The following is a 27440-nucleotide window of genomic DNA, read 5'->3' as shown; positions in this document are numbered from 1 at the left end:
ATGTTCATCATCGGGTTTTATGTGCATAAGAGCAGTACATGTTATGAGGATAGTCCACCATAAAAAATTGGATTTGACATTATAAAACACACACACGTGCACACACACACGTGTGCAAATTGTTCTAGTAGGTGTGACATATGCCAACGTTTTCCATACCATTCTCTTCTTTCTTTATTTTTTGGTGCTATTTCACTTTTTAAAAAATTGCTGCTTCTGGGCGCCTGGGTGGCTCAGTTGGTTAAGCGACTGCCTTCGGCTCAGGTCATGATCCCGGAGTCCCGGGATCGAGTCCCGCATCGGGCTCCCTGCTCGGCGGGGGGTCTGCTTCTCCCTCTGACCCTCCCCCCTCTCGTGTGCTCTCTCTCTCATTCTCTCTCTCTCAAATAAATAAATAAAATCTTAAAAAAAAAAAAAGAAAAAAAAATTGCTGCTTCTGACAGTCTATACTGATTTCGTAGCCTGAGCTTGCTGAGCATTTCCTCTAGATGGACTCTTAAGCCCCGGACATACACTTGAACCATACAGGGCAGACCCAGACCTGAGCGCAGCAGCTCCCCGCCCACCACCTCTGCCTGGGGAGCTTTGCAAACTGCAAGAAGGGGTTGCCAGGTCCACTGGAGCCTAACAGCCCAGGATCAGTTGGGCCTCCCACGTCCCAGCCTTGAGATGTGGAGACTCCACAGCTGCTTTGGACTTCTGTCTCTGTGTCCATCACAAGGGAGAGGGCTGTTATCTTGTGGGACTGTGGGGAACACTGAAGAAGGAGTCATCTGAAAAACATCTCTGTGGGCTGGCAGGCAGAGGCTGCTCCCGAAATGTCAGCTGGATGGAAAGCATCTGACCAAGGTGTGTGTTTGTCCTCCCTGGGAACTCTGTCCTGCCTACTTAAGGAGAAGCACCGTGAATGCATTAGCCTTCAGTTCCCCTTGGCTGCTTGAGCACGGGGGCAGGCCCCCACACAGGAAGAACTGGAAAGAGCTGGTCCCTGGCAGGCCTCATTCCCAGGTGCCAAGGTTTGGACATGGTGCTCGAGGGTTCCCACAGTGTCCAGAAGGAGAGGCGCCTCCCCCGGAGCTCAGGAATGCCCCCAAATGATTGTTTCCTCACGGCCTACAAGCCCATGTGACCTGGGCTGATGTTCAGGGAAATGCCTGGAAGAGGCCAGGACAAGGTGAGCCTGTGGCTGCATCTGGGGCCTTCTATGCTGACCAAGACCGGTCGCTCTTCCTCCTGAGCAACTTCCCCAGCTGGGTTGCAGAGCCGGGCTGCTGCCTGGGAGAGTGGAACACTGCCCTGCTGCCACCAGCCTTTCCTGAGTCCTCAGCTCTTCCCCTGACCTCCTTCCCAGGGGGCTGGCCTGCCATCCACCGCCCCAAGTCAGGCCTGGGATGGAGCAGTAGCAGCAGAGGCCCCGTCCCCGGACCCTGGGCCAGTTGTAGTTGCCCTCCTCCTGGGCCCTGGCTGCAAAGCCCAGGCCTAATGGACCCCAGGCCAGCACTGAAACCCCTACGATCTGCACAGGAAGTGTGTGCAGGTTCCCACAGGAGCAAGGAGCACTCAGAAGGAGGTGCCCAGGGGGACAGGGATGAGTCTTCAATCTCGGTCACAGGAACTGAACCACTATGGCTTTCCGTGCTCTGGGGACTCCAGGGGGAAGCCTCAGGCACGGGGGATGCTAGATATGAGGCAAGGTGTGTGTGTGTGTGACCAGCCGATATGTGCACAGTGGCGTGAGGTGAATTTGGTGCTAAATGATGACTTCACAGTGTGCCCTTGAGTGTGGGAATGAACACGTGACCTTGTGAGGTGAGTCCTGCTATCTTCATCTCAGAGATGTGTGAAGAAAGACTCCAATGTGTTAACCTCCTGTTGATTTATCAGGCAGTCATTCCAAAAATACTTCTAGGTGCTGGCCACAAAGTGAGCAAAACAGACCAAGCCCCTCTCTTCCCGTGTGGTTTGAACCTTCTCATGTGAAGCGGGCAGCGCATGGGTGGCTGGCAGAGGGGGCTGTGCCTTGGGGGAGGCCGAGCAGGATAAGGGGGCCGCGCATCGGGGAAGGGCCGCAGGCTGGGGGAGTCTGCCAAGGCTCTCCTGACAAGGTGGTGGCCCACAGAGACTGAATGAAGGGAGGGGGTGAGCCATGTGCTATCTGGGCTGAGGCTACCCAGCACAAAAGTCCCCGGCCAGGGGCAGTCCTGGCCTGATCAAGGGCGAGGGAGCCTCTGTGGCAGGAGCAGAGAGAGTGGTGAGGTCAGGGAGATGGCAGGAGCCAGTTGGTGTAAACCTCCACTGGTTAAAAACTGGAGGGTGTGAATAGGGGTGGCATGACCAGGCGGCTCGGCAGGCCACTGCGGGGGCGACGGTGGGGGGCGGGAGCTGGACCAAGATGGCAGCCGTGAGAAGTGATTGGATTCTGGGTATATTTTGAAGGTTAACTAATTGGGTTTGTTAATGATTTAGTTCAGGGTTGTAAGGGAATAAAATAAATCCAAGATGGCTATGTGGTTTTGGCCTGAGCACCTGGAAGGAATGGAGTTGTTATTTACAGAAATGGGGATGAGCAGGTTGAGGGACGTGGAAAAGAGGAGTTTCCTTTTGCAAATGATCACTTTCAGAGGAGGAGGGGGTGTCCAAGCCCAGAGCCCAGGAGAGAGATCCGTCTGGGTTCCTCAGCCTTTGCATGGTGTTCAAGGCCAGGAGAGTGAATGAGGTCACCTGGTATGAATACAGAGCATCCGAGGACTGACCTAAGGGTGTCCTTGTGTTTGGGTGTCGGGAGGATGAGGAGGACACAGAAAAAAAATGGGAAGGTATGAAGCTGAAGAAGCAGTCAGGAATGGTCTCCTGAGAGCCAACGAGACCGTGTATTTCAAGGAGGGTGACCAGTGCTGTCAAGTTTGCCGGGAGCCCGAGGAAGCTGAGAATTGATACCTGACCATTGCACTTCCCGACGGCTCAGTGACAACCTTAACAACGAGCAGGTCTAGTGGAGTGAGTGGTAGGGTCAAAATTCTAGTTGGGGGTGGGTTTTTCAAGAAAGAGAAGAGAGAGAGGAGGAGAGAAAGTGGACACGGGAAATATAGACCACTCTTGTGAAGACTTGCGTGTGACGAGAAGCAGAGGAGGGCGGACGTGGTAGGAGACAGAGGGCTGAAGAATCCCATGTCGGGCTTGGTTCTATTTTCACTTCATTTGGTTTCCTATGGGAGATATTAGAGCATGTTGGTGTGTTGATGTAGAGTCAAAGATTGCTGGTGCAGGTGAGAGGGGGAGTCGGGAGAGGTGTCCTTGGACAGGTGAGAAGCTGGGCTCCGGGGCCGGGTGTAGGGTAGCAAGGGAGCAGGGCGCTTCCTGCCCGGTGAGAGCGGTGGCCGTGGACCAGAGGTGGGGCTCATGAATCCCCTTTCTTATTGTTGCCTTTCCTTCTGACTAGGAGCCAGACCATCAGCGGAGTGAGGAGGGGGGAGGATGAAACGTGTTAAAGGGAGAGAAGAAAGTATGGAAGGAGCACTCGGCTTTGTTTCTGTTTGGTTTCATGGGCCAAGAGGTAGCTGCAACTCATTTGCTCTAAAATGAGTGTTGACTCTTGAAAACTTAGCAGAGCAACCTCCTTGAAATCTGAGAGTAGCTCCAGGCCCAGGTAGGAACGCGGGGAGTGGGGGGGTTGGTGTGGCTTGCCCGGAGGCTGCTAGCTGCACCACCTGCTCGCACGTCAAATGTCTGTTAAACACCCACCGTGACGAGTCCTCTTTGAGGCACTGGGAACATGGCTCCCCCCATCCCCACCAGGACTCTGTGCAGCGCCCTGGGGGATGCCCTAGGGAGGGACTCCACCTGGGAACTCCATTTTCCCAGTTTGTTCTCAGGGGAGCTCTCCACAGGCTGATGATTACCTCACTACAAGTGATGTAGGTAAGTTGGGTCGGTGCTGGTGGGTGCCTTCAAGGATGGAAGAGAGCCTAGCCCCTAAACAGAATCTGTGCACCTTTTGTGGGGGTGCTTAGGGGATGCCTCTGGGTCCTTTATCAGTCCCAATATGGCAGCAAGCACAAGCTTAAAGGGTACCTCCTTGGAGTGCTAGCTGAAGTCCTATTTACCATGCTCTACCAAAAGGCTCATGTAATTGCAAGTCAGTCCCTTGGACTGCGGCCTCCATGAGCTCAGGGAGCAGGCCGTCCTGCTCCCCACAGCATCCAAACTGCCTCCTCCAGGGCCTGGTGCAGCTGCTGTCGGCCAACTGCACGGAGACCAGTAGCCCTGCGAAGCTACATCGTTCTGAAGAGTCAATATCATTCTGAAATCTTGATACTTAACCCAGACGGTGTCGGTTCCTGGTGCCAGAAGTGTGGTGGTGTGTGCTGGGACCAGCATGCAAAGGTGCTCAGGGAACCTACAAGACCCAAACAAGAGGTTTCTCCCCGCCTGCTCACCTTTCAAAATCACCTCTAGCTCCAGGTATCTGAGCACTGCTGAGGCCTAAGGAGAGGCAGGTGGACCCCAGGAAACAGCAGGTGGAGAGGGAGCGAAGCATATCCTACCGGCGTCTAGTGTGCCCAACTCCTGGGGATGCTAAGCTTCTGGGTTAGAGCTGCAGAGGCTGGGACTCAGGGCAAGTGGTGTGTCTTAAGTCACGGAGGGAGCAGAGAAAAGACCTGGATCCAAGCACTGCTCTGCGACTCTGCAAAACCCACGCTCGTCCCCGGACACCATGCTGTCTCTTGCCATGGCCTCCTCGAATACTTCTTTCCTCCTCCAGTCCATCTGCAACTGAGCAACCACATCAAAGCCACCCTATAGAGAGCTGGGAGGTTCCGAGCACAGGGGTAACGTGGTCATGTCTGGGCCAACGGGCAGAGGGTCTGAGGACAGAGCAATCTGGACTCAGACATTTGGGGCTTCTGTACTGGCCCCTCCTTTCCAGTGCGGTTGACTGTGGACCAGAAAAAATGTAGAAGAAAGTGTGACAGGCTGACCTCTATGAGGACAGAAGCCTATCAGGCTCACCGCCTGGTCAAGTATCCAGGGCAGTGCTGGCGGGCAGCTGTTGAGAAATTCAGTAAGTTTCCAGAAGGCCCCAGCGCAGGACAGAAAATATGCCCAGGGTGCTGGGTCCTTGATGGTGCCTTCAGGGACCAGCCGCTGTTGTCCTCCACTGGCCTGGGAAGTACCAAATGGAGGCTTCCTTCCCCACAGCTGACAGGCAACTATGTGGGCCCTTGCACAAAACCATCCCTTCTGGAGTAGAGGACTGGCTTGCCTTTAAGAAGGGATTCCAGCAAAACAAGGACATTCAGAGAAAAGAGAGTGCCTTTCCCCCTGCTACAGATCAGTTGACTAGGAGAGGCAAGCATGCCCCCAGAATTTTCCTTATGATTAGCGTGATTGCAATGGCCTGTTTTCCACTAACCAGTGCAGCTGGGATTACGCGACTCCTCCCGTGCTGGGTTGGAGGAAGAAAAACCGGGTTTGGAAAATTCCGAATGGCAAGACTAATTTCAAACTGTTGGCTGCTACATTTGAATACATGTCTTTATTAGGAAAATTGTAAGTGCACATACATCTTTTCATTGATATGACTTCAAAGTAGAAATGGCTGTTTCTCAAAAGGAGTTGTTATTTGTTAAAAAAAAAAAAAAGCACACCGCATACAGGAAGCTGCCTTCTCCTGGACCATTTTCACATTATCTGGGAGATGTATTTAAACAACACAAAATACAGTATTCATCACATTCAACACTGAACCCATCACTGCCCGGAGACTGAGAAGCCAGCGAGGTTCCTGACGCATAAGTAGCCTGGGAGTTTTTTTTCAACTTGGCCATGTCAGTGGTCTGCTTAGGGGACTTGAAGGTTTGTAGGGAGCATTTCCCAGGGATGGGGCTCCCTCGGAATGGGTCAGGGAGGATGGGTACAGGGACCCCACAATTCTCATCCTGCTGCAGAAGGGTGCACCGCCTGGGGCAGGGGTGGGGGTGATAAACTCCCCGTGGGGAGCCCATGGCCATAACATCAAGCAGCAGTCAGAAAAGGAAGGTCAAATCGGATCCAATGAAAAAGCTTACAAGTTCTCTGGATTTCACATGGGGCGGGGGGTCGGGGAGAGGGGTGGGACTGCAACTATTTGCTCTTCAGGCCCTCTGCTCCAAGCTGAACCTCCTTTCTCTGGAGGACAGGCGCACACGCAGAGGGTCCCCCTCCTGAGCCTCCTCGCTGGGGTCTCAGCACCTGAACAGGGCTGGACGAAGAACAGTACACACAACACATGGCGCAGATTCGGGTATAAACACACAGCACTTCCGTGAGTCCCAGCCCCACCCCGGCCCCACAGCTGCCTGGGTCCTGATGCAAAGGCTGGCCAGGGAGGACAACCCTGGAGGTTACAAGGAGCCCAAGGGAAGGTCAGGTGGAGCAGCACTGGACAAGGAGTAACAGCTGGGTGACCCCTAATCAAGGGATGCACTTGACTTGTATTTTTAAAGCAAAAGGGGATCGGGAGAGCCTTTTCCTTTGCAAATAGACTATTTAAATGCATATTTGCTTTCGCTGGGCAGTCTCTGTTTAGGAGCAGATTGCAAGTAGGGCGATTGTTAGGCAGATAACTTTCCCTGTGGTTTCTACTCTTATCTATTTTTCCCTCTTTTGGGGAGAAAGGAATGATTCTTTATTTGAGTGTAGTCAAGATTTAGGGCCATGTTTTTCTGGGAGTAACAGATTTAATGGTTCTGGTTCATGGATTCCAAAGGAGAGGACGGTTCCAAATTTTCCATCAGAGTTTTAAATATCTTGGATTACTTAGAAAATGCCCATCCCACTGGAAACTCGATCATTTCACGTATAGTTCAGGAGACCTGCAGTGACAGTTTAATTTCAAAAGAGGGTCCTGAGACCAGTTCCGTATTCCTTATAATTAATAAAGGTTCCTGTACTCTATTTTATTCAATATAACATAGCTGACTTGAAGATACAGATTTTTGTTTGGCTGATGGATTGTCTTTCTACCATGAAGATCCTATATAAAGGAATATTTATGGAATTGCTTTAAACATGTTACTGATAACCCAAAGATTATTACACCTAAAAACACCTACAATTCAAGATTATTTTACTATAATATACTTCCTGCATGTTATTTACAGTGTCCTGTCAATGGATACAGTTCCTAGTTTTGCCCTTCTTTTTTTCCGCTTTCTTACTTTAAAATTTTTTCCTGGGCTATTTAACCAAAGGGGCAAAGTATTAGACAAAATGTGAAACAAAGCACAATAAGCAAAAACCCCTCAAGTGCCCACCTGTTCAAAAAGTGAGATTTTTAAACTGTTTAATGCAAGTCTACAAACTGGTCTCAGTAAAGGGAAACACGCTACATGTTAAGGTTTTAACCTACTTTCCCAAACATCCCCTTTCCTAAGAGGAATGCCCTGCTGGATGTTCTGGAAGCATAAGATAACACTAGTGGCCAAGTCCAGAGGCCGCTGTGCAAGGTAGCAAATGATGGAATTGCCAGGTGGGGAAAAAGATGAGGTTCGATTTTAATTGGGAAGGAATCTTCATGTCCAGGATTAACTGTTTTGTGGACCAGGTTTTCAAAAACCAAAAAAGAGTTGATTTTCACGTGATTGCCAAAAGAATCGCGTGCTTGGCGAACGGAGACAAAACTCCCCATGGTTCCGAGATATGGACACCTGTGGGAGCATGGAGGGCTGGTGTATCTCCCAGGTCAACACTGCTGCAAACCGAATTCCCTTGGGCTCTGCGGATCCATCCTGGGTTTGTGATCAGTGGAGAAACCCAGGCTGCCTACCGGAGAGGCTCACAGCCCTAATCAGAAACCTGGTCAAAAGGCATCTCCTGACTCTGAGTCTTTGCATACAAGGAGCTGACTGTGCACACAGCGAGGATGTTGGCTTTGAACAAGAACACAGGATTGAACAACAGACAATATTCCAAACAAGACACAGATGTGCACAGTGTTTTCAGAACCGGGTGACACGAGACATTTTGATTTGCTTCTTGGTGCCCAGTTTAAATTAAAGCTTTGGTCTTGAGAGAGTCTTTTTCCGGGTTGATGGAGACAGTCTTGGATACACATGATGATGGATGAGAGAGAGAATGATGGGAAGAACGTGATGGGATGTAGAGAAGAGCTGAGGATGAGGAGCGCATCTCCCCCTACCTTGGCCTCACACTCCTGCCTGCTTGGGGAAGCTCTGCCATGCTCACCGAAAGGGAAGACCCCAGCCCTCACTCTGGGGAAGGGTGAGGCTCCTGCCTGGCCCTCTAAACCTAACCCTTCTCCACCCCCTGCACGGGGCAGCCTTCACTAGGGTTTGGCCCAGGCCGACTGGCTCTGATACCTCCTGGTGGCTCTCCATCCTAGGACAGGATGATCGGGGTTCCCAGCCTGTACAGCTCAGGGAGATACAACACTCAGGAACCTCTGGCCAGGCAAGGGGCTCCATGGGAAAGATATTATAAGAAAGCAAGTAAAATAACGGCCTTAGTCTAAGTTCCTATCTGTCACCAGTGACATTGGATAATCAAACTAAATGAAGAATAAACACCATATATTTTGCTACATAATCAAATGGTGAAAGTAAGGCAAACTGTGCAAAACGAAGCCCTTGGAAATGCACTGGACCCTGCCTGGGTGCAGGGGAGCCGCTGCGGGCTCTTGCTAACACTGCTTTCAGACCCGGGCTCCTACTGTAAGGCTTCCTCAGGCGTCTGACCCCACCTGCGCCTCTCACATCTTGAACCTCCTGTTAACAAGAACAGAGGGAGACACCATTAAGGCGGGTTCCCACAGCGGCCAGGTCGCTCGCCTGAGACGCCGAGCCCCACGGCGGCAGGGCTCCCAACTCCTGACTTCCAAATCGCCGGCTGTGCCTCCCTTCCGAGGCCCTGGGAAGGGGGAGCGTGGTGAGAGGCAGCGGGGGGAGGGGGGCTGAAGCGGAGGGATGGGTGGAAGGTGGGAAGTGGAGAAGACAGACAGGCGCGGGCAGCACGGGGCACAGCAGATGAACAAGAGCACACGGACAGACAGCATGGCACAGTGCTCACACGACAGGGCAGGCGGGGCGCCCCACCAGGGCCCAGCACCCATGGAGGGCTGCCAGCCCCCCGCCCAAGCGTGGCCCCGTCTCACTCCGAGCCCGGAGGAGGCTGCCTGCTCCTCCGAGGCCTTGGCACCATCAACCGCCTCCATGGACCCCCTGCCCTCCCGACTGGCCCCAGGGTCTCTTGGCCAGCACGGCGGGGGTGGCCCCAGGCAGCGCCGGAACCCAGTGCCATTCACTTGGCCCAGCTGCGTGAGTGCTGCCTAGTTTCAACCCACAACAGAATGGAGGCCGGCTCTCCACTCTTCCAGGGCACCACGCTGGCTTGTCAGATACAGTGAGGGCCACAGGACTGAGCTTGTTTGCTTTTCTTAACCTTGGGCCAACTGTCTGAGTCCCCGCAGCCCCAGCTCCCCCAGCAGGAGTGGGAGGCTCTGCTGTCCTGAGCACTGCAGAAAGCAGTCTGTCACCTCAGGGCAGCCATAGCTTGACCCCTCATGGCTAGATGGCGAGCAGCCCTCCATGGTGTCCAGGATGGACCTGCCACCCCTCTCTAGGCACAGAGATGTGCTGATCCTGCTGCAGGAAGAATGGAGAGCATGGGGCCACAGGTCTGACCGGCTCTGGGGTGCCTTTGTAAGAGGAGGACTACCCCAGCCAATGTCCCCCAGACCAGGCCTGCTGCTAGCTTCCACAGAAGACTGCAGCCCTGGGCAGATCAGCAAACAGCCCAGTGCCTTCCGAGGCGGGGAGGGTGCCTTCTGCACGCCCAGGAGCAGGCCTGCTAAGCCCAGGGCTGGTGAGAGGGGCGCAGGCTGCGAGTCAGCCGGATAAAAGGGAGGGCGATGGGGACTAAAAGGTCTTTGGCTGCAGCACCCTAGCAGGACACTTCTCTAGTGGAGAAAAGGAATGCCCCCAGAGCTCTAGGCTGCCGTCACGGAGGAAGGCACTAAAGCACAAGGGACCAGTGCGCCAGGGGAGTCTGACAGGCGGGGACCTTGGATTTTCTTCTCCTGATTCCACCTGTTCTGTCCTCCAACCACTTCATCTTTCTGGGTCCACATACTGAATTATGACCAAGGGCCTGGGGTGCAGGGTGAGTGTTTATGAGGGACAGGAGGATGGGGAGAACAGTCCAGATATGCGAGGTGTCCTCTTTCAAAGTACTACTGAAATCAGGACCTTGCTCTCCCACGTGATCACCCTCCTTCTGATCCAAATTAGAGAGACTAGGCAAGAAATCTTAAGACATAAATCTGTGGGTGGTATGAGGAAAGTTCTAGAACTTTCTAGAACACCATGTTCACTTTAAGCAGATATTTCCCATGAGTGAGGACTGAGGCAGCTGTGTCCTGGAACCTAATCGCACAGGGTCACAGAGCCTCTCCCGGCAGAAGGTGGGTGGGGATAGGCCCTTCACACAGTTCCTCCATGTCGGGGACCCGTTTAAAGAATCTATAAAGTGAATTGCCCGGCCCAGAGGCTCCCTGAGAAGTATTTTCCACAGCTGCTCCCTGGGAATGTGGAACTCCCACCTACTTTCCCCACCGGGTGTGCAGAAACCACCCCTGCTCAGAGGTAAAGCGGCTCTCACAGCCTCGGGCCTAGCGAGGGGCTGCTGGACAAGTCCCACCCCAGGCCGCAGAGGGGTGGAGGGCCAGGCAGCAGGCACTTGGGAAAAAAGAGTCAGTTAGCACCTGCAAAAGGCATGGCCACAGCTGCCCCATGGAGGCAGTGACGGGCGGCACCAGCAGCAGTCAAGGGGAGGGCAGGGGGCGCATGTCCCTTGCTGGCCGAGGCTCCCACTGCTGGGCTAGCGATGGCTCTGTGCAGCTGGGCAGCCACACCCTGGCCTCAGCAGGAAGGCAGATCGTGAGGGTGTGGGGCCGGGCGGGCTCCGGAGCCCTTCTGAGAGAGGGAGTGGAGGGCAGGGTGCGAGGCAGCCCAGGGCAAGGCTGGCGAGACCTGGGCCACTCCAGAGCCCCGAGCAGAGTCTCCTCGTCCCAGACCGCAGCCCCAGTCTCTGCACAACTACTTTCTTCATAACTTAGCAGACCAGGAAGGGCCTGAAAATGCACATAAATACAGGAGCCTGTGTGGCCACGGGAACGCTACTCCTCCACGGAGGTCTGAGCCCCTGCGCAGAAGGCGGGGCGGGGGGGAAGGGGTCTGCCCTGGAGGAGGGTTAGAGCAAATTTACAAAGCGCCGGGGGAGACAAGAGCAGCGTGCACTGCGGTCCATCTCGAAGTGGCAGATAACTAGTTTTTCCTTTTCTGAGCAGCCTTTCTCTTCTTCTGTCGCTTCTTTTTTCCTATCTTTTCTCTTTTCCCCATTTTTTCTTCTCTGCGCCCCCTTAGATAAAATTAGTAGAACCATTAATGATCTTGAAATACACAGGGGTCTGTTTCAGTCTGCACAATTTTTTAACACTGCCCTGGGTATCTGTTTAACTTTGTCTTCAGTCTTAGGCATGGAGGCCCCTGGGCAAAGCACCGTCCATCAGTACTTCATTAAAATAAATCAGACATTTTCCCCAATTCAATGAAAAATGTTAGCTGGCCTTCCAGAACATCTGGGAACTGGTTACAGCCATGGGCCAAGGTATCAGCCTGGCCCTGGCTCCAGCTATCGCCTGAGGCTTCCAACCCTGAAGGGCATTCACATCTGAAAGGGTGTGAAGTCCACGCTCTGGGCCAGGCTGGACTTGGCCTTCTAACTCACCTCAATCCCACCTCCTCTGGCTTCCTTCCTTCTCAGTGCAGAGCTGAACTCTGCTGTAGCTACAAAAAAATACTTCCATTTCAAATCGAATCATGTGTTGCATTCAGGCAGCCATCCAGGAGAGGAGAAAGAAGGCGGGCCTGATCCCACCTTCTCCTTTCTGGATGCCTGGGGACACCCCTTGGGAATGACTGGGATTGTTCTGGAGAGCAAGGGAGAGAGCTGGTTAGCAGAATTTGATTAGAGCAACTGGCTCATGATTGTCACATTAAAATGATTCAAGCTGAATGGTATTTAATGATTTATGGGGTAAGGCCACCTGTTCCCATGAAAGCTTGCTATTAACCATGGCCTGGGATTACGGGATTTTTACATGGGTAAATGTGAAAGCTGGATATTATGAGAGTTGAGTCTCTGGAGATTACGTGGGGATGTTAGGAGAACCAAGGAAGAGGAGGAAGGAGAAGAGGAATTAGTGAGTCAAATATTATTCTTCAGAAAACTAGCACTGCTGTTTCCATTGGGTTAACAAAAAAAAAGGCACAAAAATTTGAGTGGCAGCTCTAATCTGCTCCTGAGCAAGGCCCACGCTCACAAGCGAAGTTGGCAGGAGGGATCTAAGGCACCTGACCAGCAGGCCACCTTACCTTCATCAACTCGACAAATGTATCTGAGCCCCATGTCTAACAGCTGATAGATTTTACTTCCGGTAAATAAATTCCCACGTACAGTAGGAGGTTGATACCATGAAACAATTAGCATTTTATTGCTAGTGCATATAATGTCACATTTGATACAATTTTAGTACAAGTGAAAAAATACACTGTGGCTAACATTAAAAAGCTGTAATCACATTTATAGATCATATATATTTCTTTACAAATTGCCAGTAGTTCAAGATAATAGAGAAATGTAACCTACTGACATTCATATGGCTCCACTTCAAATATATGAATTGTTCGACTATAAATATATTCTGAAATACATTTGTTTTCTAAAGAAACATAAAAAAAATGTGCACAAAAAATATATAAAAAAATGCCTTGCAAAAAGTTACAAATACCACCAGGCCCATCTGTGGATCACATTTATGCATGGAAATGTCCCCTTGCCAACATTTCTGATTGGAAACTGAAACCCTGCTGTGGTTTTAGGAGGAGGGGTTCGTGGCAAGAGGCTCATTTATTCATTTATTTTGTTCACTTCTGATTTCAGAGACCTCAGAGTTTCTAGAGCCTCCGTGGCCTATATAAGCCTCAGAGGCAATCACAGAAACCGAATTCCTCAAAACAAGTTCTCAGATGGAAAATTGCATTTGATTCTGCAAAGACCGGCCTTTCGAGGGAAGGCGGAGACATGATCTTCCACCCCCGTCCCCCCACCCCAGGAGAGGGCCAGCCCCATTCTGGAGAAGGCCAGAGAAGATTCTCACAGAGGGCCTGAGCAGGAGGGGAGGGCAAAGGGAGGAGGGGGCTGCAGGGCAGTGCTCTGGCAATCACCCTCCTCCCCACGGAGCATGTACAGAAATGAGAAGCAGAAGCAAGAGGAAAGCATGCTATTCATGTGGCACGGAGAGGCCTGGGAATGGCCGGGAGGGGGTCTCTGAGCACAGTCCCCAGTGACAGTAGCTTCTACGTGGAGCCTAAAGATCCAACCCCTGAGCTGGAGAGAGGAGGTGGGGGCGGCGGCCGCTGCCTAGCGCTGGCCAGTATCTGAGTCACCTGGGGGGGTGTCATTCCCGGAGGGGCACTCCTTGCGGAGGCCACCCATAGCCTTCCTCCAAGCCTGCTGAGTCTGGAGGAAGGAGACTTTTCTGAGCTCCATGCTTGGCCATCACCTGACTGTGCCCAGATGCCCCGGGGGCAAGGAAGAAAAGTTCCAAAGCAAACCAAATACAGATCTTGAAGTAATCACTGATTTAAAAAAAAGATAATGGGAATGATGAGGATTGCGATGATCGGGAGAGAGCTGACAGTGGGAAATGCTGTTGCGACAACATGATTTCTTAGAAAAACCCCAGCTATAAAACAGCCAATGCACAAGGGTCTGGGGCACAGGGGAATAAAAGCTGCAGGATCGTACCAGACACTATAAATGCGGATGTCTACATGCTGGGCAAACCTCAAGCCCGTTCCCAGGTCAGTGCACTACCCGTCCCCCCCAAGGCACACCTGGTCCTCCCCATCCAGGCCATCCTCCCCCACACCTCGCCCTTCCATCTGCCATACGATGTTAGCTTTCCTCAAGTGGATCTAGCGGAAAGTCCTTTTTGGCTGTTGTGCTTACTTGTTTAAAGCTTTCTCCAGGTATTCCTGAATCCACTTCAATTTCGGGTCAATGCACACTTGTCTATTGTTGTTCTTCAGCCTTGCCCTGCCAAAAGAGAAGAGACCACAGTGTGCCGCTGAATGGAAGGAGGCGTTGTCGTGATCTGGACCCTGGCTCATCAGACACCCACGTCAGGGCCCTCATGAGCACCAGGGCCCCACGTGGCAGGCTCAGGGTCAGGAGGAACTCAAGATGGGGAAACACGTCCCTAGCAGTGGGCCAAGTCATACCGCAGAGATAAGGGAAGGTGGAACGTGTCTTCACAGTGGAGTCCGGGGACAGCGCACGCCAGGGAACATCTGAGTTGGCCTTTGAAGGATGCGGAGGAGCTGGGCAAGTGGAATAAGGGGGGAGGGAAAAGCAAGAGCAAGGGCATCAAAGGAGGTAAGTGCACGGAGGATGTGCAGGAAGATGGGCTGCCCGAGAGGCAGGTGGCCAGATGTTAGGGCAAAAGAGTGGGACTTTCTCTGCAAGATTATGGGTACTTACGCTGGAGAGGGACAAAGGCAGATTTTTATTTGGATAGATCATCTTGAAAGTACATGGGAGACAGACTTAAGAGTGAGCCTGGAAGTAGGAGATTTGAAAAGAGGTACTGCAATAGTCTGGGGAAGAGAGGCCACAGGGTGTGAGGGAGGGACAGTGCGGGTGGGGGGTGACAGGACAGTGAGGGAGGGACAGTGCGGGGGAGGGTGACAGGACAGTGAGGGAGGGACAGTGCGGGGGAGGGTGACAGGACAGTGGGGGAGGGACAATGCGGGTGGGAGGTAACAGGATAGTGAAGGAGGGACAGTGCGGGGGAGGGTGACAGGACAGTGAGGGAGGGACAGTGTGGGTGGGGGGGTGACAGGACAGTGGGGGAGGGACAGTGCAGGTAATTTGCCAGAAAGGGATTTCCAGAGAGATTTTACAGGTTCACTGAATGCTCCATGGTTGCATTTGTTTTTTAAAAAATCACAGGGCACTTTCCTCCCACTACTCAGCTCCACTCACACCTCCTCACCCGACACCTCCTGGGGGCAGACTGGACTTATCTCCGGGTCCCCCTCCATCAAGCCCTGGGTACCAGTAACCTCAAGCAGCCTGAGGACTCCCCTGCCCAGCCACTCATGGGTGTGTGAGGACAACTCAGGCCAGCATAGTGGCTTGGGGACGGACACCCAGGGGAATCATGCAGCCTGCCTGTGAAGTGACTGACATGCGCAGAGGAAGGGTGTGATTCTGTGTCTGCCCAGACCTGCAAATTATATCCGGATTCTTTCACTTCAATGTGCATTCTTAGCATGTGCACCAGCGTAATCTGAACTGCAGAGCAGGTCTATGGAGCTAAATTCAGTATCTGATAAAATACTTCTCAAAGGAGAGAGAGTATTTTATTGTAAGCAAAGTCAGTGAAAAAACATTCATCTTCCAGTGGCCTAAAACACCCTTTAAATGACAAACACATTCAAGACAGCTAAGGCTGGCAAAAAGAAGACAAAATCGAACTTAAAATAGTTGGTGTTGGGGTGCAAAGGCTTCAGGAAGTTGCAGCCTGCCTTCCCACTGCTGTGTCCCCACCCCATTCTCAGCACTGGAACTTCTCAGGAGGTGAGCTCCTCGTAAAAGACCCTGAGCCTCAGCACCCCTGCATCTAGACACGTGACCATACTCGCTGGGTGCAAGCACGGTGCATTCGAGCTCACGGGGGCCAAGCAATGAGCAGCTGTGCGAGGCTCTCTTGCTGAACCTCACCCAGCCTCCTGCACCCCGGGCGAGAGGTTTTCATGTGTTCTCTAGGTGTAATTTTCATTTGTCTCCTTTCCCACACAAATGACATCAAACATCAGCAGTTGCCATCAACACCAGCAAGAACAAAAATTCATGTGTTGTGTTTGAGAAAAAGCAGTTAAGTGAGCTGAAAAGTTTGAGTTTTACCCAACGGTTAAAGACCACTTAACCTGAACTGGGGTCTTGTGAGATTCCGCTATGTGATGAGGATGGATTTAGAACACTGAAACCTGGAACCTGGCAGGACAGACCACCGTGATCGGCAGAGAGCTGTCTAATTTATGGGACTTCAGCAGAAACTCCTTGCTTCTCTGGTCTGGAGGCATCCCACTGTACTGTCATCTACTATGCTAAAGGAGGAAATTTGGGAAAGAAAAAAAAAAAAAGGAGGCAAGAACCAGGAGCACAGCAGGGCGCCAAGGGAAGAGTGTCTTTTGAAACTCCTGCCTGGTAGCTTACGCAAAAGCCTCCTGGTAATCACAGCTGCCTCTAATTATGCCAACTTCAAGGCTAGCCGCTCAGCATGGGTCAATTCTCTAGCTTTTACAAGTTTTGCGTTAGGGGCTACTATACCCACTAAGATGCAACACTCCTGAAAATGATGTTCAGACTTACACAATCTGAAGGGCACAGTTCGGAGTGTTGAGGATTTTGAGATGCTTGACGTTGGCTCTGGCAATGTGGCTCTCGAAGAATCGGCAAGGACATCTGTAGCTCAGGCTGACTGGTTTCCCTAGAAGAGGTAGTGAAAACAGGGCAGTTTGTTACGATCCTGCTGGACCTTGGGGATACATGTGTGTATGGGTCCATGGCTGAGGGTTAAGGTGGTGGAATGATGTTTAGGATCAAGAGCCATGGGACGAGTCACAGGGGCATCCTTGCTAAGAGCTCTTGGGCAGCACAGTGAGCTCTGGGGGTAGGCCCAGCTTCCATAGGGCCAGAGGGCAAATGGAGCTGTAGAGAGCTGGACCCTAGGAGACTGGGGAATTAAAAGAAACGGCCCCTTGCTCAGGCATTTTAAGATAAAATATACTAATCCCAGGAGAGAATTGTTTCAGTCCAAGGTACTGGGGTTCCCAGTTAATCTCTGCAAAATAAACTCCTCCAGGGCCAACTAAGAAAGCCCTCCTTACTCAGGGAAGGAGGAGGGGGAAGCAGGAGGCTCCAGGCTCTCCCTTGTCCCAGGAGCCACTGTAGTTCCCCAGGGGAATGCTGCCCCCTCCCCCCTCCCCCTCCCCCTCCTGCAATCCTCTCCCCTCACATTCACCTTAAGCCCAGGCAACCACAAAAGAATCCTGGCAGGCTTCCTACCTGGGAGTCCTTGGAGGGCAGGCCTAGGGCCCACCTTCTCCCCAGCACTCCCCTGAAGGCAGGGAGATTATCAGGGCTGGAGTCAAATGTGGCTTTCATTGTGCAGAGATGCTACAGCCTCCTGGGTTATATTACCTCTTTGTTTGCCAATTCACCAATTTGCAAAATGCCATAATTGACACTCATTAGTTTAAATAAGCGAAGGGCTCCTGCGGAACCCACCACTCACCCTCTAAGTCTAGACTTGCAAGCCTTGGGGGGCTGGGATCTTTGTGGGTTTTTTTTTTTCTTTTGGGCAGATTTTATCCAAGCCCTTCTTAATACCCCAAATTATTTGAATTTGTGGATCCTTTCATCAGGGATTAAATGTATGTCTGAGAATATTCAGTCCAGAGATTAAAAAAAAAAAAAAAGTCTGCCTGTTTACAGAGCTCCCAGAGGCCTCCTGCTGGTCCTGAAGTTCTGTACTTTGGGGCGAGAGAGCTGGGGAAGCTGCAGGAAACCTTGTGAGTAAGGGACTTCATTCTCCTAAAGGCTGCATTCAGTTGAGAGATGGCAGGGTCTGCAAACAGCAGCCTATTTAGCCACCAAGTCAGGGAAAAAGCAGACCACCTGGCCCCTTAGGATCAAACGTGGTTCCCTAAAAACCGGTAAGGAGAAAGCCTGGCTTCAGGGTGCTCAGACTCAGGGTACTGGAGAGCACCCGCAGCAGCCTTCGCTGTATACCTGACTCCAGAAAGTCTGCTGGGCTGGCCTTCAGCCAGGGCACCCAGTCCCTGCAGGGGAAGCTCCTACTGCCCTGCCCTTACCGCCCTGTAACCAGATCGCCTGGGAAAGGGACCCCAGGGCTGGGGGCTGGGGGCTGGGTGGTCAGGGTAAAGGAAAAGCAGAAGCCAAAAGTCTCCCCTCTGAGTGTCCCGCCTCCAGTCGCCCTGGAATTCTCCTGGGTCCTCCTGAGCTGAGCAGGGACTGGAGAACTGGGCTTGGGCGGTGACACAGGAAGGGTCTCAGCAAGCTGAAAGGTACACAGGGCGAGCGCTTCAGCCGGTGGGGGCTGCTGCTCTCCCGGGTCGGGGGTCAGCAAGCTAGTCTGGCTCCGCTAAGCCAGTAGTGGAGATCAGGCCAGAAATCAGAGCTGATTCTGAGCTCAAAACACAGGCTTTCTTTTCTCTTCTTTTCCCCCTCTACCCCCTGGGATTATCCATTTCCTTCAAAGGCAATTCTTATTCCTGCTCCCAGGACCCAGTTGCCTGACTGGCAAGTGGGGACTTTCAACAGGTTTTTTAAAGTGACAGAGCACCAAGGGCTCTTACCAAGAGGACGCATTGCTGTGTCCACTTGTGCCCTCTCCTCCAGCTTTTTGTCAATATTACTAACTTTCCCAACTGGTTTGGAGGTGACTCTGATTGGCCTAGATGTTACCGGGTTGGGAGCTGGTGAACTTGGCTCTGTTCAAGAGCAGTTCCAAGAGAACCTTCCACTCTAACGCAGGAACAGGAGCCCTGGCCAGTCTCTCCAACCTGGCCTCAGAATGGAGCCCACCCTGAATTTAACCCCTGAAAGCCCAGGGCATCCAGGGGCCCCGCTGCTTGGCTGAGGTCAGCCAGTGGAGGGAGGGCAGCAGCCTGATCCTGACCCTGAACAAGGGTGTCTCCAAGGGCAGCTCTGGAACTCAGTATGGACACACAGGCTCCAGAAGGTCAAAAAGTACATTCCAGCCTATGAATGCAAGGAGAAGCAGACCGGCCTCGAGCCCAGGACCCTGTCCTGGCCACTTGGCTACCAAGACGGCAACTCAAAGAGGCAAGCAACCAACCCTTCCCAGGATCAGGATGAGTCTGTTAATGAGACCGACCGTTACTCCCTCTGTGCTCCTTCTTGGTCAACTATGCCTAGGATTCAATGAGCTGGGTGGGTGCCCACATTCCCATACCTTCTGCAGCTCCCCAGGGAAGGGGCGGCAGCACCATCTCCCTAGAGAGGTGCATGATGACCACTCCACTCTCACCAGACACTGAATTGTTAATGCTCAAACCAGAGTGTCTCCCATGACCTAGGGGGTCAGCGTGGAGACTCAGCTTCGCATACTTTTTCGGCTAGGCAGTAAAATCCAAATTGCCTTCCATCCAGTCCCTCTGCAGCTCTGCCAAGCAACTTGCTACATTCCCCCCCACACACAGACACACACACTTCGGTCTCGAACTCACAACCCTGAGATCAAAACCTGAGACGCTCAACCAAGAAGCCACCCAGGTGCCCCTTCAGTTGCTACACTTTTAAAAAACACTCCCCAGGCAGTCAGCGGTGAGCCCCTGGTAGTCCTGGCCCTGCTGCCTGGCCCAGACACATGCATGGTCACCTTACCCACACCGGCTTCCAGTCCACCGCCTGCCAGGATGCAGAGGAGGGTCGGCGGCTGGAACCCAGCCTAGGGCTGTGGGGACTCAGGCCCTGCTTGGACCGTGGCTGCCCCAAGAGCACTCCGAGTGTCCTTCAGCCCTTCGCAGGGTTTGTTGGCAACTTCGCAGCCAAGAAAGGACAGCGTGGCCTGGCGAACATGGCTTGTTTTGCGTGTTTAAAGACAACAGTTTATTTTGGTTTGCAGCAGTGGTGTCCTGTGACAGGTCAGCGAGGTTTCTCTCAAGCTTCAAAAGAAAAAAAAAGCGCTCTCCCTCTCGCAGTGAAACAGGACACCACCTCTCCCAGTGGCCTAAGGCCTTGGCGATTGAACTCTGCGGCAGCGCTCCTTCTGAGGTAAGAGCGATGGCTTGGCCGGTGACAAAGGCGCCAGCCTGCAGGTGTGTTTGGGGGACCGGGGAGGGGCATGAGCGACCCTGGCGGCCCCTGGGCCTCTCTTCGGTGGCCCCGGGAAAAGGCCGGGAAGCAGGCTGGACGCGCGCCCGGGTTCGCCGCGGCGCTGCGGCCCGCGGGGCTGTGCAGAAGCGCGGCCGGGCGGGGGGCGCAGACCCGACAGCTGCTCGGTTTGGCTCGCCCGCGAAGCCTCGCTAGGGTGGGTGCGGAGACAGGGCCAGCCTCGCCCGGAGGGGACGCCGCGCAGCAGCCCCCGACCGCGCCGGCGCCACGCGCGCGTCGCGATGCGAGACAGGCTTTGGCGAAGCGCTCTCTCGCACACGCATCTCCCGCACCCGGCGCAGCGGGGCCTCGGAGTCCGTTCGCGCGGAGAAACCGAGCCGCGCGCTGGGGAGCACGGGCTGGGGGACGGTGGGCGCGCCACCCCCCGGGCCCCGCGGCTCTCGGCTCCGCTCTACTCCCCGGCGCTCCTGGAGCGCTCCTGCCCAGGGATCCTGCCCGACCCTGTGCTGCCTGCCGCTCGAGTCTGGCGGCCGCCCACCGTCCCGGACCCGAGCCCCGCTGCGGAGCGCGAAGCTTCAGCGCGGGTGGTGGCTGCTACGCTTGGGGCTTCCAGCGCCGCACCCCGAGGGAGCGCGCCCCGCGAAGGGGGCTGCCTCGACCTCCCCTGTGCGAAGCGGCGCGAACTGGGTTCGCTCGGGACAGCGCGGGCAGAGGAGCCGCGGCCCCGCACGGAGCCCGGCGCCCACGCCTCCGCTGCCGAGCGCACTCACCGTCGCTGAGGCACAGCGCAACCAGCACGATGGCCAGCACGACGACGACCTTGGCATTCATGGCACCGGCGGGCGGCTGGCGGACTCAGGAGGGACGCGGAGCGCACGCGGTGGCGGAGAGTGAAAGTGCGGCGGCGGGAGGCGCGCGCCTGGCACTTTAGAGGCGAGAGCGGGGCGGGGCGGGGCGGGGCGCGCGGCGAGGGGCGGGCCTGGAGCGGCAGCCCGGCGGCGGCGGGGGGCTCGGGCGCGCGTCCCCCTCCCACACGGCCGCCCCTCCTGTCCCCTCCCCGTCCCCTCCGCGCCCGGGGTGCTCCGGAGGCTGCGGTGCGCTCCGGCCTCTGACCTTCTCCGGTTGCGCGGGGCCCCCTGCTCCGGTCAGGCTCGACTTGCAGCGAGGGAACCCAGCCGCGCGGTGAGCCTGGGCTAAAGGCTAGTTATCGTGCCCACTTAGCAGGTGGACAGATGGAGGCCAGGGGCGGGACCTGAATGAGGACCAATGATAAACAAGTCGATGTGTGCCGGCGAGGCCCGAGGTAGCGAAGAGCGTCGCGTTTCTGGAGTCTAGAACCTGGAGGTGGCCACCGGCCCCGGGCTCGTTGCGCTGTGGCCCCGCAGGCTCCGCCTAAGGGAAGGAGACCAGTCTTTGCAGAAGGAGCGAATGCCATCCCAAGCCAATGCTATCACTTAGTAGCCAAGCCTCAGTTTTCTCACCTGTAAAACTGCGACTCTAAAATAGAGTGCTGTGTCGCCGAGAGGAAACATAATCAGTCCGCTCTGCGGCTCGGTGAATTTAACCTGAACTCTAAGTAAGCGTGAATGTACTTGGCTCGCTGTGCCTCTGTGCTCTCAACTGTGAAATGGGCTGACCACAGTTCCCACCAGCCGAGTGTAACTGGGGGAAATGATTGAGACTCCTTTCTCCGCCATGAAGTGTTCACCATTGAGTCCGGCATATAGTACTTAATAAATGGAAGCTAGAATAATTGTTTAAACTTCAGCATTTTCTCCCTCTCCCACTGAATGCCCTGCGCGACCCAAAGTGTTGAGAGAACTCCCCCCTCTTCCCCTCTCCCTTCTGCCCCAGGACAGTACTCCCGGCATCGGCCTTTCTGGTCCACAAAACGAGTAATCCCTGGGCGGTGTCTGAACTCTTGGCAGGCCCTGCCCCAACCTGGACACCCGGAGACGGCCCCAGCCTAGCAGGGAGGGGTGCAGGCAGGCGGCCCAGGAGGCGCAGGGATGAGAGGAGCACGCTTTGGGGCCTCACTAGTGACCACAGGATGCTCCAGCCATCTCCTCTTGCCCTTACTGGCATAACCAGACAGTGCAGTGAATTCTATACCAGGCCCCATCCAAGGAGCGCGCGGTGGGGACAGGTCTCTGTACCTGGGAAGTCCGGTAGTCCGGACCATAGGAGGAATGGGCAGAGCCCTCGGGGCCTGGGCTCAGTAGCTCCAGCCGGGGGCCACAGGAGGGGGCGGTCAACAGAAAGCTGCAAGAGCTCTGGGCTCAGGTCGTGAGGATGGGTGTCTTTTGTGTCTTTTTTTTCCAAAACTATTTTCACGCCCAGTTACATGCCCTGTGAACTTCATCTATTCATTCATTCACTCCAGGCCGAGCTCACTTCTGGGCACTGGGCGTAAAGCCGGGAAATGCACTGGCTTGGTCCCTGCCGTTAAAGAAGTAACAATCCAGTGGGGACTACAGTCCTCGGGCATTCCTCAGGCCCCACCTCTTTTCGGGAGAGCGGGGTGGGTAATCGCGGAACTAGTGAGCCTTGGTCAGCCACAGATGAGAAAGAGCTCGCCGACTGAGCTCGGGCGCCCTCTGGTGGCAAAGTCTCCCCCCCATCCCGCCCCCGGGGTCTGGGTGGACCAAGGCACAGGCCCTCCCCTGATCCCAACGCAGCCTGGTAAAGCTGCGGTGCTCCCCGGTAAATCAAGAAGCCGGGAGTTGGCGAGACTCGGAGCTGGAACCCAGACCCCGGCGGAAGCCGCGTGAAGCCTTTCCTGCAAATCCTGCTAAAGCAAATGCCAGTCTCTCACTTGCTTCTTCTTTACCTCAAATCGGGTTTTGTCCCCGCAGCTGAGGGAGTCCCTGTGTCCCGCGTGGGCTGGGGCAAAGGAGAACCGAGGCTTCCTGCCTGGCTGGGCCCTGCCACCCCAGGATAGATATTAGTGTGGGATACATCAGAGCCCCCTGCTTCTTCCATTCATTTATTAAAATACTTATTGAGCACCCACTATGTGCCAGACACTGGCGAATTGTTTGAAGTACTTTAGTAAAGGAAGCAAAAAAAAAAAGAAAAAGAAAACCCCAAACCTCCTGTCCTGGAATTTACATGGGAGGGGGGAGAAGGAGGGGGAAGGAAAATGGCAGAAAACATAAGTAATTAAACATATAATCTATAGAAGGTTCTTAGGTGCTATGGGAAAATGGAGCAGAGGGAAGGGGAATGAGTTAAGATTTTAAACAGGGACGCCAGGAATCTGCATTTTAGGTAAAATCTCCACAGTTTTTCAGTTGGCAAGCTATCTAAATTTAAAACGGTACTGGCCGACACTCCTGGGGGCCATGGGCTACTAGACTATGCCTTTTAGCCTGAGCTCTGTGTTCAGCCATAGGGGTGCCTCCCAGATTCTGGATGGCAGAGCCCACCACCCTTTCTCCTCTGTCCTCTGCTTGTGCCATGGTCTCTACTTAAAAGGCTCCACATGTCTTTCTCTGCCAGGAAACTTGGTTCCCCATCAAGGCCCAAAGCAAGGTCCCCCTCCCTGTGAGATCTTCCAGGGCTCTCTTTGCTCAGCACTCTGAGTTGCTGCTCTTCAGAAACACCACAGTCATGCGGGTTTCAAGGTGGGAGGCAGGCAGGGGTCTGGTGGTTGAGGTGCGTCTCTAGATCCCAGGTGCCCACTTCAGGTGCCTGCCTGTGGCCCTCTGCCCCTCGGTTGCTCATTCCTTCGGAGTTCAATGGTTGGCCTTTCAGGGAAGGACCTCAGTACAAGGTTGAAGGTTTGCACCGAATCATTGTTTTCCAGTGTGTAACCGACAAGATGACTTCAGGTGGTATTCTGAAAACATTAATTGTGAGAAATACAGATTTATATATTTGTTTTTAAAAGTAATGAGAAAAAAAAGTATAACTCGTACATTAAAGCAGACATTTCAGATATGGCTCAGGATTGATTTCATTTTTTTTAAATATATGATTTAAAAAGCAAGTAGATTTAAACTAATAGCATGTAATAGGATAAGTGGTTGGAGATGCAGCAAAAATCCACACAGTGATACAAAAAGACCTGAAGTTTGAAAATGCTGCCTAAATAAAGAACCTTTTTTCGGTATTATTTGATACTACCCACCCCCTTTATAGACAAACCATTTTGTCCCAGAGCGGTAAAACAAAATCACACAAAGGAGGTATGGCATCTTTCTCACCCTCGCCGTCCAAGAGAGGCCAGAGAATGCTCACCCAGGAGCGCTCATGTTCTAGGCAGGGTGTGGGGACACTGGAGATCCCACCTCCTGCCCCCTTGCCCTGGGCACCCATGGCTCTCCCATCCCAACCATGACTCTTCTTTCTCCCCACTTTTGGTGCATGCGTGGAGCGACACAGCCAGGAGACGGCTGTCTATGCTGCCCCCCCCCGCCCCCCCCCCACACCTCTGCTGTCCCACCTTTGACACCTCACATTGGGATTCACAAGTAGGTATTCTACCCTGGGAACAAGGAGCCCCTGGGAGAAAGACAAATCCTCAGAGCTGGATGCTGTCACCTGTGGAACAGGTCTACTAACTCTCAAGGCTGGTGTTGGGATTTATCACGTGTGAAGCAGCTTGGCCCAGAGAAGGCCCTCAGGATGATAGGATTTCAGCTTCCTTTCTCTGAATTTGTTTCATTTTGTTCTCACAAAGACAGAACTCACAGAAGAAGCCCTCATAGCTCAGCTTTGAAGACAAGAAACCCAAAGCTCAGAGTGGCTGAAGGCCTTGACCAGCATGGTAGATGTGGCCGGGGGCAACGGCACAACTCTCTGGACCAGCATCTCTGGATTCTGGAACAACACGGGAGTGTGCATAGGGATGTAAGTCGCTTTCACGGAAGAAATCTAGGGAGCCTCTTGGAGGCCTGTACCGAGGACCAGGGCTTAGCATCTGTGAGGCTGGCCATATTTTCCTCAACTGGATCCCAAATTGGCCTCAGGAGCCAGTTCCAAGAGTCTCATTTCCTCCTGGAGGGAAGGAGCCTAGGGAGGCTGAGTCAGGGCTTGTGGATGCAGGGCTCTGTTGACGGGTCCTGGCTAGCTGTGGGGCACATAAGCAGGCAAGGCTTACCCTAGGTAGATGTCCAAATCCAGCAAGCCAGATCTTCTGTCGAAAAACTCTCCCTCGTGGACACTCCTAAAATAAGGGTGGTATTTTCTAGGACATCCTCCAGGAACATTGGATGTGCAGAGCTAATGTTCTAGGGAAAGTCTCACCCAAGGGCTCTGAGGGTTCAGGTCCGTGCTCTCAGCAGCCACGCTAGCTCTCACATACCCATTCACTTCTGCCTGCACCCCATCGCCAAAATCAGTGCAGTCCCGTCCAGATTTATTCTGGTTCCCAACCCCACCCCCCTCTCTCCTGTTACCCTTGCCTGTGGGTAAACGGGCCTCAGTATCTGGAGCTCCATCAGTCTCTAGAATTGGGAGTGTGCATCAGCTTCTACCACAAACCCTTGGGTGATGGGAAGTGTGAGCCCTTTAAGGATAAATAACATTTACACGTGAGTTACTTAGTGTCGTGCACTTTCAACTTCTTCTATCCTCACACCTGCTTTTGAGGTAGGTTCAGTGTTCACCCCATGCCCCAGATTTGGGAGCTAAGATCACACAGCTGCTCTTTGGCAGAGCCAGGATTTAAATCATCTTAGCCTGGCTGTGGAGTAGGACTGCTCCTGGTGAAGGATAGAAGAGCAGATTTGCCACACAAAATGCAGAAAACCCAGTTAAATTTAAATTTCAGATAAGCAATGAGTCTTTTTTTTTTTTTTTGCATATATGTTCCAAATATTGCACAAGACATACTAAAAAGAATCATCCGTTGTTCATCTGAAATTCAAGTTTAACTAGGTGTCCAGGATTTTTATTTGCTGAGCCTGGTAACCTTACTCAAGAGTCTACACTCTTCACAACACAAAGGAGGCCCTCTTTGTGGGCTTTCTCCCTGGGCCTTCAGAACATGTGGACAGAGGGAGGGAAGGGTATTGGGAAGGCAAGTTCTGGAATCACCCACTTTCTCAGTGAGGGATTTCTTGAGTTTTATTACTACAGAGTTTTATTATGGTGTGAAATGGTACATTAGAGCAGTATGGGAATGATGATCTTTTTTCCCCCTTTCTCTCCTGTCTGCCATGAGCATTTTAATACTATACTTGCTTCAACTTCGATCTTCCAGAAACAGCCCGCTCATACCTGAGGTGAAAAGAGACAAGTTTCTCCCCAAGGTCACCAGCCCTCCTCTTCTTCCCACCCAGGCAGAAGCCCAGCTCCTGACACCCTTCCTTCTGTTTTAGGTGGCATGGGCTGAAGATACGGGAAGATGAGGAGCTGTGGTCCCGGGGGGTGGGGGGTGGGAGGGATGCTCACATGAGTAGTATCCTGCTCCGGAGGGCTCTGCAGACAAGGAAAGAGGTTAAGCACTGCTGTGGGTCATGGAGGGGGCTCTGGGCCTGCTGCCTGCACAGCTGGTTCCCTGGTCAGAGAAGCCAGGATTCCAATCTCACTGGCCCTCCTTGTTCAGAGGAGGGACTTGTCCTTTTTCCTCCACCTTACCTCCCTGTGGCTGGGAGTCTATAGTTCCTGCAGCACAGATGCACTGGATAAGACCGCACAGGGAGGCTGCCCAGAGAGGCTTTCAAGGCCAAGTGCAAAGGCAGGCCCCACCGGCTGCCTGGCCCAGGGGATGTAAGTGGGGGATGGACTCAGCTGGGGAGAAGGGCCCAGCACCTTTATGGTACCCATCCTCCCACCCCACTGCTCAGAAGCAGACTGGGGAGGTTGAAAGGCAGGTTTTGTTTAGGGGTAATTTATCAAACAAAGAATTTGTAAATTAGGTGTTGTTTTTTTAAAAAAAAACAAAACAAAAAACAAAAAACAAAGCAAATCCAGGATGCCTACTGGGAGTTTGGGCTTCATCCATGAAGTCTCATTGGCTTCCAGCTTCTAGCATTCTTTCTCTTCTTAGGTTCCCAGTATAAAGTTTCTATGTTTGCAGGCAGGTTGATTGATCATTGATGTTCCCTTTTTCTCTGTAGAGTACCCAAGTTTTGCCTCAGAGCCCTAGGCTGTGCCACCAAGAGGTGCTATATACCTCCTTCATAAATCTGTAATCCGACATTCCATCCATCCATCCATCTACCCTTCCACCACCTACCCATCTATCCAACATCCACCCACCCATCTACTCACCCATCCACTCGCCAATCCATCCATCCATCTAGCAGCCAGCCACCTAGCCAGCAAGGACCCACCCACCCCTCCCCCTGGCTCTCCCCTTCAACCACTCCCCACCAACCCTCTCCAGGTGCTCTAGCCCTGAGATGCCTTTTCTGCCAGAAACAGATGTGCCTCCTGCTTCCTGGGCCACAGGGGAAGAATAATCAAGCATCAAGGGCCCCAAA

At 53.3% G+C, this 27440-nt stretch overlaps 1 protein-coding gene and 1 long non-coding RNA gene across 7 annotated transcripts in view; one reads left to right on the top strand and one right to left on the bottom strand.

The window, feature by feature from the left end:
• The window catches only part of CXCL12 (C-X-C motif chemokine ligand 12), a 37607-nt gene extending 16672 nt beyond the window's left edge, over positions 1-20935 (bottom strand). For 2 of the 5 annotated variants that reach the window (XM_054508295.2, XM_054508296.2), the window contains exons 1-3: positions 20778-20935; positions 16498-16615; positions 14071-14157 (exon numbers count right to left, since the gene is read on the bottom strand). In XM_054508295.2, coding sequence (XP_054364270.1) covers positions 14071-14157; positions 16498-16615; positions 20778-20838 — 266 coding nt within the window. In that variant the 5' untranslated portion in view covers positions 20839-20935. Of the gene's footprint in view, positions 1-3022; positions 3207-5517; positions 8766-10099; positions 11416-14070; positions 14158-16497; positions 16616-20777 lie in introns of those variants that run through there. The other 3 variants (XM_045878321.2, XM_045878323.3, XM_045878322.3) reach the window with 3 other exon arrangements.
• Positions 19864-27440, top strand: part of LOC123845516 (uncharacterized) — a 72058-nt gene continuing 64481 nt past the window's right edge. For both annotated transcript variants that reach the window (XR_010412506.1, XR_010412505.1), the window contains exon 1: positions 19864-19947. This is a non-coding gene — a long non-coding RNA (uncharacterized LOC123845516). The remainder of the gene's footprint in view (positions 19948-27440) is intronic.

This window comes from Mirounga angustirostris, unplaced genomic scaffold, assembly GCF_029215605.1.
Source record: "Mirounga angustirostris isolate CCGP_5_RB_7025 unplaced genomic scaffold, mMirAng1.0.hap1 SCAF_6, whole genome shotgun sequence".
NCBI classification, from domain to species: Eukaryota; Metazoa; Chordata; class Mammalia; order Carnivora; family Phocidae; genus Mirounga; species Mirounga angustirostris.
This window is presented reverse-complemented; position numbering and strand designations above follow the sequence as displayed.